The sequence below is a fragment of the Acanthochromis polyacanthus genome, chromosome 4 (genome assembly GCF_021347895.1).
Source record: "Acanthochromis polyacanthus isolate Apoly-LR-REF ecotype Palm Island chromosome 4, KAUST_Apoly_ChrSc, whole genome shotgun sequence".
Lineage (NCBI taxonomy): Eukaryota > Metazoa > Chordata > Actinopteri > Pomacentridae > Acanthochromis > Acanthochromis polyacanthus.
In genome coordinates, this window is record NC_067116.1 from 16,572,993 (window position 1) to 16,587,426 (window position 14,434).

A 14,434-nucleotide genomic window follows, 5' to 3' on the forward strand; every position below is an offset into this window, starting at 1 on the left:
TAATACAGAAATTCTGAAAAACAAGTTACAATTTCCGCACATGCATTAAATAATTAGATTCACTTTTTTAGTCATGAATTTTTTATTCAGAAATGGAGCACATTGAGGAACTAAGGCCTTATTTACATTGTAACAGAGTAAGACAATATAAGATGTCGGCACACAAATAAGGAACTTGGATAATAATAACAAAAAAAATATTAAAAGGCAAAGTTTGTGAAATAACAAAACCATCTGAGATGAAATTAGAAACCTGCACTGCCCTGAGGACAAAAATAAGTCAGTCTTGATTGTTCTAAAGGTTTTTGCACATTGCAGTGGTACAGTAGTAAAGTTAGTAGTTGCAGCTGCAGTGTTATCCTGCACCGTGTCACAGCTGATGCATGTATGTCTGAAATGTCACCATATTCCAACAATTATAGAAAAGCAATAAACAACAGTTACTTTTCTTTTTGGAATGGAGGAACACATCATTAATAGCATTTATTTTAAGTATTTTCTTTGTTTTTTTTCATCAATAAAAACAATATTGTTAGTAGTTTTTAGTTTTGTTGAATAAAACCAAGCATATTAATTAAGAGAGGGTGGGATAATTAACTCCACAAGCAACATACTATAACTGAACCCAATATTTTTATATTGTGACCATGTGGCTGTTCGTCTGTAACTGAAATCAAAACTAAACCAAACTTGAAATGTCTTTGTGCTTGAACTGTTAAATATATAGCAAATCAGGATATTATAACAAACAGCAGCTATCAAAAGTCACTAGTGACACAGACAAGATTGGAAGTTATTGAAAGAATAATCCAATAAGTAAATAAAACAATACGTTTTGCATTTAACATTAAATTTGAATATCAGACATTAGACTTCTATTTTTTATTATCAGTTGTTAAATACAAAGTCAAATACAGGCTGAGGAGAAAATGACTGAGATATTTGTAACAGTGAATATTATTTTAGAGGTAGTAAATCTCCATCCAGTTTCACAGTGAGCTCAGAGTCGTTCATATCCATGCCTGCGTCGATCTCTGATGAACAGGGAGGTCAGTCCAGCTATCAGTAATAAACCCACCACTGTGGCTCCCAAGATGGTGGGAATAAGTCTCTTGTTAAAATCAGCCCAACACTCCACCTCTGGAACAAAAAGACAGGAGAGAAGAAAAAGTCTTGATTAGATTTATATATGAAGAAAAGCCTGTTGGAAGAAATAATGTTTTTATGTTAATACAAGGTTTAGAATGAGTTTATATGGTAGGTGTACTGATTTTATTAGTCTACACAGTATTAATAAACCTTTAGTGGATTCTCACTGCATCTAAACAAAGTCTCAGTTTATCACACATCTGGGCAAGTTGTCAGAGAGAATATGCCAGTTTTTAGGTTTTCTATCAGTGTTTTTTAAGAGGCAGATATCAGATATTATATGACACGTTAGAAGAATTCTGCCTAATGAATTTTACCCTCTGAGGCAAAATACTTTTGTGTATCCATGATTTAATATTAATCTAAAATATTAATAGTATTTACAAAGGGTTTTTATATTTTAAATCAGAGTGCTTTTGATGCTTTTTTGAATGCCAACCTACACAAAAGACCTTGTCCAATGATTCTGTCTGTGAAGAGCACCTGACTTTGTATTTCCTCATTTTCATTTAATTTTAATTCAGTTAATAATATTTGTCCCCTGGGGGCAATTCAAAGTCACATAGAGCAGTAACAGCAACTGTACAACAGTAGAAGCAGCTATGTGGTGGTTACAATAGGATAAAATACAATTAAAAATAGAATATGCTGAGATGAAGAATAAAAATAAAATATTGTACTGAGAAAAATATTGTATTGGATGAAATATAGTATTGGAGGGAGGGTTTGTCTTCCCATCAATGCATAGCTGCACTGTTGAGGGTTTCAAATCAAAATCAATGTTCTTGATCCACATATTTAGTTTTTAATCTTTCTGCTTTGATTTCTTTGATCTGACAGGATAGTTGATGTCTGTTGTAGACATTCAGCTCTTCTAAGTTCTGATTGACTTGTAACTGAGAAAACAGTCCAAATTAGTTCAGTCACCTGGTCCATAGCCTCCTTTGGGAACACTGAACGCCTGCATCTGCAGAGGAACCAGTTTGATCTTCAGTTCGGTCGACATCAAAAGCAGATTCCCAGAAATACACTTGAAGCTTTGACTGTCAGCGGCCGTGAACAGCTTCTTATGAGTCATCGAACCTGAGTAAGTCTGATCTGTTTGGAAGAAGATGGTGGACAGGCCGAGTTACATTCTCAATGTTTGCAGGATATTTTTCACACATCAAAAATACCAACTACTGTATATGTCATCTGCCCTCTCTGTCTGTTTTTACCGGCACATCCCTGGCAGACCGGCTGAGGAGACAAGTGAGCGGTCAGATTGGTGACATAGAAAAAGTTGTTTTCCTGGGGACAAAAGCACAGAAAATGGAGATGAGAAAGAAATAAACATATTTCACCATTTTTTGTGAACATTTTCATGTAAATGTGAGCCCTGGAATTCACGTTCTGATGACATAAGGATGAAACTAGAAAAGCACTCAGAGAGTGCAGATCTCCGCCAAGGATAGAGAGGAAAACAGGAAACCCACACAGTAAAGGATCATGAGCTGGAATCGAACCTGCATCTCTGACACAGTTCTGTTTATGAATCACTTTCTTAACCAGTTGAGCTATCTGGACACCTTGCTCCAATTTGTTGGACGACATACTAACCTATGATGTTTATGTCCTATTTTGGACCACATACTAAAACATACTAAAAAATTCAAAGTGATCCAGAATCCAGAATCCTTTCCGGATTGCCACCAAAATTAAATCAGCTCTTCCTCTTACCATAGTCTACATCCCCTCGAAATTTCATCTGAATCTGCCCAGGCGTTTTTGAGTTATCTTGCTAACAGACAGACAGACAGACACACAAACGCCGGGTGTCACATAACCTCCTTGGCGGAGGTAATTACTAGAGGCAGATAGTCTGTATGTCAGAGACAGTTTGGTTTCTTTAAAGAGCAAAACATAAAGTTAAAAGTTTTCTTCCTATGTCAGTTTTTACCTTGATATTGCAACATGTCCTATTAAATATATTTTCCATTAGCAGAAAACCTTCTCTTACACAAATATTGGTTCTTCAGGAAGCTTCCTGGTTTCCAAAGCCCCATCACCAATAAAAGAACCTCTATTTAACGGATGACTCTTCATGTACTTTATGTGGTTCTTTAAAGTACTAAAAGTTCTTCATATTTGCTGGAATGATTTGGGTATGCAGCAGGTAATCACGTAAAAATAGAGCTGCAAATAAGAATTTCATTATTGATGAATCTGCAGGTCATTGTTGTGTTAATTATTAAATGTTTAGTCTATGAAACATCAGAAAACAGTCAGAGATGCTATACATTTTGTACTGCGTTGTGTCTGATTAACAACCCACAACCTGAGATATTAAATGAATTCTAGAGGGGCACAGAAATGTTGCACATTCTTACATTTAATTATTTTCCCCCTAAAAATTACGAAAACTATCAAGTCCTGTTTTAAAAGTAGAACCATGCGGGTCAAGAAGGAACTGTCTTGAAAATGGCTCCTTAAAGAACCTATTTTGGATCACCGTTCATAGAGGAACCATTTTGATGGCTTATTTAAAGAACTGGTTCTTCTTCTGTGGGCTAAAATTTTGATTCTAGGTAATACAGTTACTTACAGTTAATACTTTTTTGTATTTTTCTGAGGGTTATACAGTGTCTCAGTGGTTAGCAATGTTGCCATACAGCCAGAAGATCTCCGGTTTGTGTCCCAGCCTGGGATTGTTCTGCATGGAGTTTCTATGTTCTACCTGTGCATGTGTGGGTTTTCTCTGGGTTCTCCGGCTTCCTCCCACAGTCCATTTAATTTCTTTCTTTATTTGGATGGGATAGTGCATATTATTGAATGTACAATCTCATAAATTTACACAAGGTTGTAGTTAAAAAGCCGGATTTAGCATAAGGCTAATTTCCATCTGTTGTCCCAAACATAAAATAAAAACATACAGGTTTATAGATATATAAAAAACAACATAGCAAAAAAAAAGACAATGATGATAAATGAATTCTGGCTGGGTTAAAACTACCTTAAAGTGCTATTATTTTAGTAAAGTGCTTTCTAAGCAGAGCCTGTCATAAAGTGCTTACAGTTAAAATGACTGTTTTTAAAGTACCCGATTTCCTCAGTGGTCACAAGTTTGGTTGTTAATCAGAAGAAAAAAAACATCCTGAGGTTAACTGATGATTCTAAATTATCCACAGGTGCAAATGTGAGTGTGATTGTTTGTCTCTATGTGTAGTTTTGTGATAGACTGGTGACCTGTCCAGGGTGTCCCCTGCCTTCATCCTAAATCAGCTGGGATAGACTCCAGCCCCCCATGACCTTTATCAGGATTAAGCAGTGAACAGATAACGGATGCATGAAAATTTTTCAGATTCTGTGTCTGGTTTTCTGCTATTTGTTTCTCAACTTTTTTTTTTTTTAACTTAAACTGTATTCAGTCTGGGGCTGCACAGTTGCGTAGTGGTTAGCACCATTGCCTTGCAGCGAGCAGATCCCTGGTTCGCGTCCCGGCTTTCCCGGGATCTTTCTGCATGGAGTTTGCATGTTCTCCCTGTGCATGCGTGGGTTTTCTCCGGGTACTCCGGCTTCCTCCCACAGTCCAAAAATATGTTGAGGTTAATTGATTACTCTAAATTGTCCGTAGGTGTGAATGTGAGTGTGATTGTTTGTCTGTATATGTAGCCCTGTGACAGACTGGTGACCTGTCCAGGGTGTCCCCTGCCTTCGCCTGAGTCAGCTGAGATAGGCTCCAGCACCCCCCACGACCCTAGTGAGGATAAAGCGGCGTGGAGAGGATGGATGGATGAATGGATGGATTCAGTGTGACTCCTCCTCTTGTACAGTGTCAGCAGGGATGGAGTCCAGCTCCCCATCACCCTCTGCAGGATCACGCATGTACGTCTAAATGTTGCATAATTAGCCTGATACATTGTATCCTGTTCTGCCTTTGCACACATGTAATTTGTGTCTATGTTGTTTCACCTCTGCAATAATGACAGACCTGAGTTATCTTTTATTTTAGTATTACAGGAATATATGAGGTGTTAAATTTCTGGGCAAGAGGCAGATTACGTTCAAACAGGTCGTCAGTCTCTAGCAGGTCAAACACATCACAAGTATGGACAAATCAGACCTGATTGTGAGTGTGGAGGAAACCAGAGCCTTCACACAGAAACCAACACAGATCCAGAGAGAAGGTTCAAACCTGACACAGAAATACATGTATGTGTCATGTTGGTGAAAGAGTGGTACCTTTCTGAAGGTGAACTGCAGACTGGCAGCCTTGTCTGGCAGTGAGAGAGACAGAACAGCAGCTTCTTTGCCACAGTTACCACTGATGTTAACACTGGAGGGGTCCAGGTTGAAATACCAGGTTTTCTGAGTGAACACAGCAGACATTTATATTTAGTTCCTGTAAGTCATTATCTGTCCTCGCTTTCTTCTTTGACTTGTGCAGTAAATCTTAGTGCAAGCATAACCAATTGTTTTCTTCTGTGTAGGATCCCTGCCTGATTTTCAATAAAATAATTAAAGCTGACAGTAGCTGTACATTTTTACAGTTTAATCAGTGAAACCATCTTGTCATACAAGCTACTGATACAAACAGATTTATGCAAAAACAGCTGGAAAAAAAACAGAAAATGACACTGATGCACACTGAGCCAAACACACAGGATCCCCTCTTATAATGACCAACAGTGACATATGCACACACTGAGAGCTGAGCCAGCTGAGCTTCTGACCTTCTTGTCTGTGATGATGTACTCTGCTCCCATTGTGGCTTTGATGCATGGTTTACCAACACGGTTATTCAGTAAGTAGGTTCCTGCACATTAAACAAACACATGCAGTCAGTTAGAAAACGTAATGTGAGTTTTGTTTCAAGAAGGCAACGTAATCTGTGAGCTCCAACTGCTGTAGCTGTTCTTTTTCATTCTTTATCAACTGTCTCTGAATTTGTTCTGTATGAGTTCTAATAAGCAAAATGAAAGGATATATTCACGGATTTTATCACGGCTCTGAATCAGTCCCCTCAATTTAAAACTCAGTATTAAATAAAAACAATCTAACTGTCGTGCAGACATGGAATACATTAAGGTTAATGTCCTGGTCATGTTTCCTGTTTATGCAACTTTTTTCTTTAGATATACAAAAGATAAACTTTGTAATGATCAAATTCTTTATCATACACTACCGTCGAAATTTTGGTGTCACCCAGACAATTTCATTCTTTCATTAACTTTTATTCATGTGCTAACATAACTGCACAAGGGTTTTCTAATCATCAGTTAGCCTTTCAACACCATTAGCTAACACAATGTAGCATTAGAACACAGGAGTGCTGGTTGCTGGAAATGTTCCTCTGTACCCCTATGGAGATATTCCATTAAAAATCAGCCGTTTCCAGCTAGAATAGTAATTTACCACATTATTAATGTCTAGACTGTATTTCTGAATCATTTAATGCTATCTTCATTGAAAAAAATATTTTTTCTTTCAAAAAAAAGAACATTTCTAAGTGACCCCAAACTTTTGAACAGTAGTTTGTTTTTTTGTTGCATTTGTCTGCACAGTTTTCATGATGCCTTAAACTGATTCAAGTAAGGATTCATAAGAAAGCCTCGAGGGGCTGCAGAGTGATTAACCACGCCTGACGTACGTCAGCGGGGTTACTGCATTCGCTTCGGTATCTGGCTGGATAAGTATGTATGTGGGTTGGTATGTCTGGTCAGATATCTCTGCAAGTGCTGAAGTAAGGATAATCAAACTTGGCACTGAAGATCGGTCTAAGGTCCCCTGCTCAGTTGTGGAGTTAGAGGTCAGCAGATCAAGGTCAAGGTCACAGGGGTCACTTAGCACATTTCTTGCATATTGCATCATTTGTATAGGAAGGGATATACGTAGGATGATCAAAATTGATACAGAGTATCATGCATGAGCGTGGTTCTGCCATCTACTGAGGGTTCATCTAGTTAACACTGTCGCTTTGCAGTGAGAAGATCAGATCTCCGGTTCGCATTCAGATCTTTCTGCATGGAGTTTGCATGTTCTCGTTGTACATGCATGGGTTTTCTCCTGCTTCCTCCCACAGTCCAAAAACATGCTGAGGTTAGCTGGTGACTCTAAATTGTTCTTAGGTGTGAATGTGAGTGTGATTGTTTGTCTCTATATGTAGCCCTGTGACAGACTGGTGACGTGTCCAGGGTGTCTTCTGTCTCTGAATTACTGTGATATGTTCCAGCTCCTTCAGTGTGTTACATATTAGTCCAGCTTTTGTTTTAGGTCAAGACTTCCTTTATGCCCACTGATGGAGGGTATATAAGTTCAATAAATTTACTTTTCAGTGAACTTTTATACAGTCATATAATATGTCTTACAACAACTGAACATGAAAACATGAGAATGAGGGCTCTCTGTCATTGTTATTCTTTTCTTGTCACTGATTACAGAATACAGTTCAGGTTTATGTAATGTCTTATAAATACTTGACCTGTTACTGTGATGATGATCGATGCATGAGGAGGTCAGAAGGAGAGTGGTCTAACCCACAAAAAAATCGGATTTGAGTTTTATATCATTTCTGTAATATTTTATGGTCTAGATTTTAGTGGGAAAGTGGTCGAACTCACAACTCAAATATAGCGTTAAAGTGGTGCTTCAAATGTTAGACCATGCTTGAAAACACAAAACTTTGAATCCATTTTTGTCAAAAACTGCAGAAAGTGGGTTAGACTACGCTGCTTCCAAACCCCTTATATAAAGTGTAACCTTCATGTAAAAACTAAAAAGCTCATATTGCATCTCAGCCATGATGTGGACTGATTTCAAAGCCCACAGCACTGAGGTCACAACCATCTAAACCATCTAAAAAAAAAGCGACCTAGTTTCACTTTCAAATATGCTCCTTTACAGCACTGCAGCGTCCTGAGCTTCCATTGTCTTTGGGATTTCTTCTTCGATATAAACTACAGAAGGTGTTTTTGTAGTCCATTTGTGTTTATGTTTTGTAATAACTCTGTTGTGTTTGTGTACCTGTGGATGGAGGGTTCTCAGAGGGCTGCAGGACCGGCCGGTAGATCTGAGCCTCAGAAGATGACTCAGAGTCAGCAGAAGGCAGGAAGGAGCTGCCATGTCTCTGGAGGTGGAGTCCTGGTGGAGGATGAGGCTTGTCAGTCTAAATGTCTGGTCTGTTACCTTTTTCATTTGTTAGAGAAACCGACAGCATTCAAAAATGAATACATGGTTACTTCTGATAATCCTTTGGTAGCTGATACTCTGTCACTGGACACATTTTTACAGAGAAAATTGGAGCTTGTTTTGTGGCACAAAACCAACAATCTAACTGTCTAACACAAGTTTAGTTAGAAATGAAGAGTTCATTTGAAAAAACAGGTAACTCCGTTTTATACATGTTCAGAAAACTCATTTTTTTATTGTTTACTTGAGATAATAATCATAATAACACTAATAATTTATTTTTTCTCCATTTTGTCATGTATTTTTCTACTGAGTCAAATCCACTCAACTTCAGTTTGATTGATATTATCTCAAGTAAACAATAAAAAAAGTTTTCTGAAAATTTATCAAAACGGAGTTATCTGTTTTTGCAAATGAACTCTTCAAACATTCTCCATTGCAGTACAGAACATAGAGGACTTTGACACAGAGCCCTTTTAAAAGTCAAAGTCACAAAATTAGGAGCGCACGCCTTAGTTGATGTTGAAGTTCCAGAGAATTTGAGGTTTTTAGGTCCTCAACGGTGAAAAATAACTAAGAACATTTACTCAAGTGTTGTTCTGAAATAGTTTTGTGGTTCTTCTATGTGAGTATTTCTAATATAAGCTACCTTATGCTTCCACTCCACTCCAGCACATTTCGGAGATTAGTGTTGTACTTTCTACTTCACTGTATTTATCTGACAGTTTTAGTTACATTTAGGATGCAGATTTTACACAGTGAATTATAGAACACACTTTTGAAATGCAACACAAATTTACAGATTAAATCAGGGGCTTCCAGTCTTTTTCTTGCTTCTTACATAAAGCAGTGTGCAGTCAGGATCACATTTCAGGCGTGTAGGAGTTCCCCCTGAACTTCTCACATAGTTTAATTTTAATAAACGTTCAGACGATCCTGTATGTCACCAAAGACTACTGGATCACTAAGCACCAAGGTTAGGGAAAAATGAATTGAATTGAACTGAAAACATATTTGTGCATTAGGAGGATATTTATTCTTTCCTCTGTCATTAATCATGTGACGAGTCCTCACATTTATCTGTTGTCTCTGCAAACAAAACTGGATATAAAGAAGTTCACCTGCAGCAGCTACAAAAGTAACATGCTGCTGATTCACTGTTAACAATCTAATAATGTAGTGTATAATAATATGTCAGTCAGAGGGACCAAATCAGTATTTTTACTTTAATACATTAACTGTATTTTGCTGCAAACACTTCACTCTTTAGACACTTAGAAGTTAATCAAAAATGACCCGATGAGGTCGTTTTCTTGCACTATCTTTGTAGTAAAAAGTTTTATCTTTTCATTTACCAGCTGTTCCTCAAGCAACATGTTCTTTGTATAATTCCATTTAGATGTTTAAGTTACCTTTTATACTTTTAAAGAAATTGTAATATTTGCATTACTACCCCAAGCTCTTTATCACTGAGAATATCAAGAGGTGATGAAGTGCACAAACTTGCAGGTACAGAGAGCAGCAGCAGCTAGAAAAGAGTGGAAAAATGTCAACAAAGTGGAGGTTGACATTCTTCTATTGCTGTTCTGTGTAATATTCTTCTTTTCATTCATCAAAATGTTCAAAATCTGTTAGAAAGTGAAAAACAAACATATTTCAAACATGAACTCATTCTTGTGTGGACAAAAATATAACACAAACATTTATACAAATGATTATTCTCAACCAAAATGACAAATAACGGCATAAAAACACACAGATTCTTTTACCGGTTATTTTTGACCCACTTATGGAAGAGTGTAGGGTTCAATCCCTTGTGCATCAAAGAGTACTTTTTCTATTAAGTAGGATTTTGGGGGGCAAAAGGGTAGCTATCACTTGGAATATCAAATGTTGCAAAAAACTGAAGTCAACTGAGAAGTAACATCTTGTATTTTTGGTCTGAACTGAAATTGTCCAATAAGGATAAATAATCATACAGTAAAACAAATCTGTCTACAGTATGTCAACAGTACTTACATGAATTTAACATTAAAAGTACAACTTGAAGACCACTGCTGTTGTAAAACTCATATTTTATTGAATGTTCCCATTGTTTTTGACACAGTGCTCATCTCTATAACAACTTAATTTTCAATGACTAGTGGCATTAATGCTGCACTACATGTGAAACTGTTCTGCTCATATTCATACCATGTGTTTGCTAAAACCACGGAGTGAGAAAAACGACAAATGTGTGAGCACAAAAGACCACTAAGCCAACGATCATTGTGTGGGAGTGGAAACAGAACAGACTCATATATGGCATTTATAATAACAGAGGCAACTACAGCAAATAGGAAAGTCATAAGGAAACAATTCTCTTTAGAGAGAAGTTAAAACATGAATACTGAGTTGATGCTGGAGGGCATGTAAGTACGAATCTGTGATGATTACCCTTATTTTTTTTTTAGTATTTTTCAAAATGAAAAATTATCCTAAAAGCTGCATTCTCACATGAACTATAATGGGTATAAGGGGTGTGAAAACTTGCTGCTCAGTAAAATGTGTTCCCTAAATACTGTTCGTAGTGTTTTAATTACAGAGAAGAGACAAAACACAACCTGTTGAGCCAGTTTAGACTCAGTCATCTGATGAGGCTGAAATGAAATTTGAATATTGTCAAACTTACCTGGAATAAAAGCAGCCAGAAAGAAAGCAAACCATCCACCGATTTGATTTTCCAGCACCATAGTTAGAAAACAGCTGAGCAGAGTAATGCTACTGAGTGCAGCCAGAGAGCAGCAGCTGTGGTTTACATGTGAAACTGTTGCACACCTAAACACCAACATGAGGCGTACAGAGGAAGTGGACTGACATAGTAGGCAGCACAGAGACCACTCCCTCTCAGCACTGACACCTCTGATGGGAAAAAAGTCAGTTTGACAGAGAAACTGTGGAGCTTCTCAGCCGCTGAATCAGAGGCAAACATCTTATTCACTCAATGAAAACATACCACAGGAGTAAAAATGACTTCAGTTTAAATTCAATCCTGGATTCTTCACTATGCGTCTAAAGTACAAGGACAACAAAAAGTTCACATTGGGAAAGCTGCACTTGTGTGTTATATTAGATGCTATATAAGGGTTTCTTATTGTTAGCAGTCACCAGATACACAAAATACCAGAGCAACAGCAATTTAAATTAAAAAATAATTAATAAAATGTGTACTAGAACCCTTGTAGCATCCAATAGTGTGACAGTTTACTGAAAACATAACCATGACTGAATGTGTAGTAAAAATGTTGCTTAATTTGGTTGAAGACTTCATAATAAAACAACAATTTCCTAGCTTGATCAATAATTTAATAAAAGTTCCTGGCTGAGAGTCCTAGCTTTTTATTGATAATGTAACACTTTTTAGTTCACTTCAGTTTCAGATTAGCGAGTGAGTCGTAGTCGAAAATGAAACGAGGAGCATCCATGATCAGAAAGAACAGCTCAGAGCTTCAGGCAGCAGGAGACTGAAGGTGGGAAGAGGAAATATCTGGAGAACCAAACCCCTCCATGGGATGTATCATCTGCAGACAGAGGAGGTGGGTGAACGCAAGGAATCCAACCAGTGTTAAGAAAAGGCAGATCTGAAGGACAACAAGGAGTTGCTGCAGAAAAACAGGCCTTGAACACATCGTCCACAGAAGCAGAGGTCTACCGTAGCAGACTGGACAAAGAGTGAGGAACAAGGATGTTAATTTTTTATAAATTGTTGTAGCATTGTTGTGTTAGTTTGGAGAGAGAAGTGACAGAAACAGGCAAGTAAAACTAAACTATCTGCGCTGAAAGGCAGTGAGAATGTGTGTTTTATGCTGTTTTGATGAAACAGATCAACTCCTCTGACCAATTTATAATTATTTTTATGCTGTATGTTTCCTAGCAGTGACTCAAAACTTTTTGCGTCGCACACATTATGTCTATACAACAATACTGCAGTTTGATGAATGTTGAGTATGAATATCTTTTCTTCCAGATAGTTATGTGATATGACAAGATTGATCCAATTTTCTTGTCTGTACCAAGAATAGCTTAGCATAGCATAACATCACTGAAAACAAGTAGAAAATTCTCGCTTATAATCCTGTAATTCAGTGTCATTTTTGCACTTTTTACCACATAAAACACAACACATAATTAGAAACCTACACTAGATTGTAAAGCTTATCGCTGCAACTTTTTTTGTCTGTGTTGGATTACTTAGGTCTTTTGTATATGAATGCTTCTGCTCAATGTCTTCGAATGGCTGACACTGTCTACCACGCTTCTTTGAGGTTTATTCCTAACTGTAAAATGTCAACGCACCACTGCCAGCTATACTCTCGGATGGGATGGCCAGCTTTAGCCACCAGAAGGATCCATCATTGGCATATTTCATATACAAGGCAATACTTGGACTGCTGTCCACCTACATTTGCTCATTAACTACTCAGAAAAGTTCTGATCTCTACTCACTCTGTTCACAAGATCATTTGTTGCTTTCTGTTGCATATGTTCATACTGAAACGGGCAAAAAGGATTTTGTTTGTTCTGCACCTTCTGCCTGTAATATGTTGCAGAAAGACTGGAAATTAACCGAGTTAATCTCACTCAGTGCCTTTAAATCTAAACTGCAAGTTCTTTTCACAACATGCAATGGTTTTTAAGAACTTTAATTGTTTTTGTTTGTTTGCTGTTTTGTTCGTATTTTTATTATGTTTTAAATGTGTAATTTTATAACTGTGTTTTGTATTTTCTGCTGCCCATCTTGGCCAGGACTCCCGTGAAAAGATGTTCTTCTCTCAAGGGGATCTCTCCTGGTTAAATAAAAGTTAAATTAAAAAAAAATTTTTTTTTGAAAGAAACGTTTTATTTTTCAAAGAAGATAGCATTAAATTAATCAGAAATACAGTCTTGACATTGTTAATGTTGTAAATGACTATTCTAGCTGGAAACAGCTGATTTTTAATGGAATATCTCCATAGGAGTACAGAGGAACATTTCCAGCAACCATCACTCCTGTGTTCTAATGCTACATTGTGTTAGCTAATGGTGCTGAAAGGCTAATTGATGATTAGAAAGCCCTTGTGCAGTTATGTTAGCACATGAATAAAAGTGTGAGTTTTCAGGGAAAACATGAAATTGTCTGGGTGACCCCAAACTTTTGGACGGTGGTGTATATTATGCCGATTTTGATACTAAACAGATGCTTTCGGGGTCTCCATGTACGCTAAGCTAAGCTACTGAATTGCTAGCAGCAGCTAAAAACATAGTAGCTGCACTATTTTTCTCATGAAATTCTTGGCAACACACACAATTGCATTAATTTCAGTGTCTATATAAAAGTGTATTTTATTTATTTAATTTTAAGATTTCTTTAAGTCCTGATGAAGTAAAATTATTAAAAAAAAAAAAAAGCAAAGATCAGAGTGAGATGTGTTTCCTACTTTTTTCTCCTGTTACATATGTTGCCACCATAAATAATTCACTTGTGGATCCCCTGTGGGTTTGTGCTTGTACTCAAATATACCCACAAGAGGGCAGAATTGTGCTTTGATAGATCCTCTTCATATTTTTTTGCATGAATGGAGTAAAACAGATTGTAACAGAGCAAATGACCAGCCAGGGATATATGGGAAATTTGATTTTTCAGTCTTTGCACAGGTTAAGTTGTGCATCACTGAAATCACACACAGACAACACAAACATCGTGTCTGAGGGTTACATTTATACGAGAGTAACATCAGAGCACGGTTCACCTTGTTTCACAGAGCAGCAGGGAGGAAATCAGTGGTTTGGACTAAAGGTCAACAGGGACAAAGTACCAGTTAAAACACACACAAAACACCGACCACACACAAAGTGACCCCCTACACATGTCCAGAGGGGACATTTCTGCCACAATCACTGCAATTCGCCTCTACATTACATGATTCAGTGTGTGAGTGTGTGTGTGTCCATGTCAGGGTCTCTGAGCATGACGAGGGAAGCCGTTACATTTTTAATTCTGTTTCTCTCCCAGATATTGACTGTTCTATTGACTGGACAGGTAGGAGGGCAAACAACAGAGCAAACATTTACTCTCCTTTTACCGACTGAGTGCTGTGAG

General features: G+C 37.4%; 1 protein-coding gene across 1 annotated transcript; it reads right to left on the minus strand.

Annotated features, from left to right (window-relative positions):
* Nucleotides 1-99: 99 nt before the first annotated feature.
* LOC110951485 (lysosome-associated membrane glycoprotein 3) lies at nucleotides 100-8,322 on the minus strand. The gene is made up of 7 exons (XM_051947627.1): nucleotides 8,314-8,322; nucleotides 8,152-8,254; nucleotides 5,862-5,944; nucleotides 5,275-5,496; nucleotides 2,367-2,439; nucleotides 2,077-2,271; nucleotides 100-1,140 (listed from the first exon to the last, which is right to left on the minus strand). Exons 1-7 carry the CDS (start codon nucleotides 8,320-8,322, stop codon nucleotides 1,001-1,003), a joined length of 825 nt encoding a protein of 274 aa, XP_051803587.1. The 3' UTR covers nucleotides 100-1,000.
* Nucleotides 8,323-14,434: the final 6,112 nt, after the last annotated feature.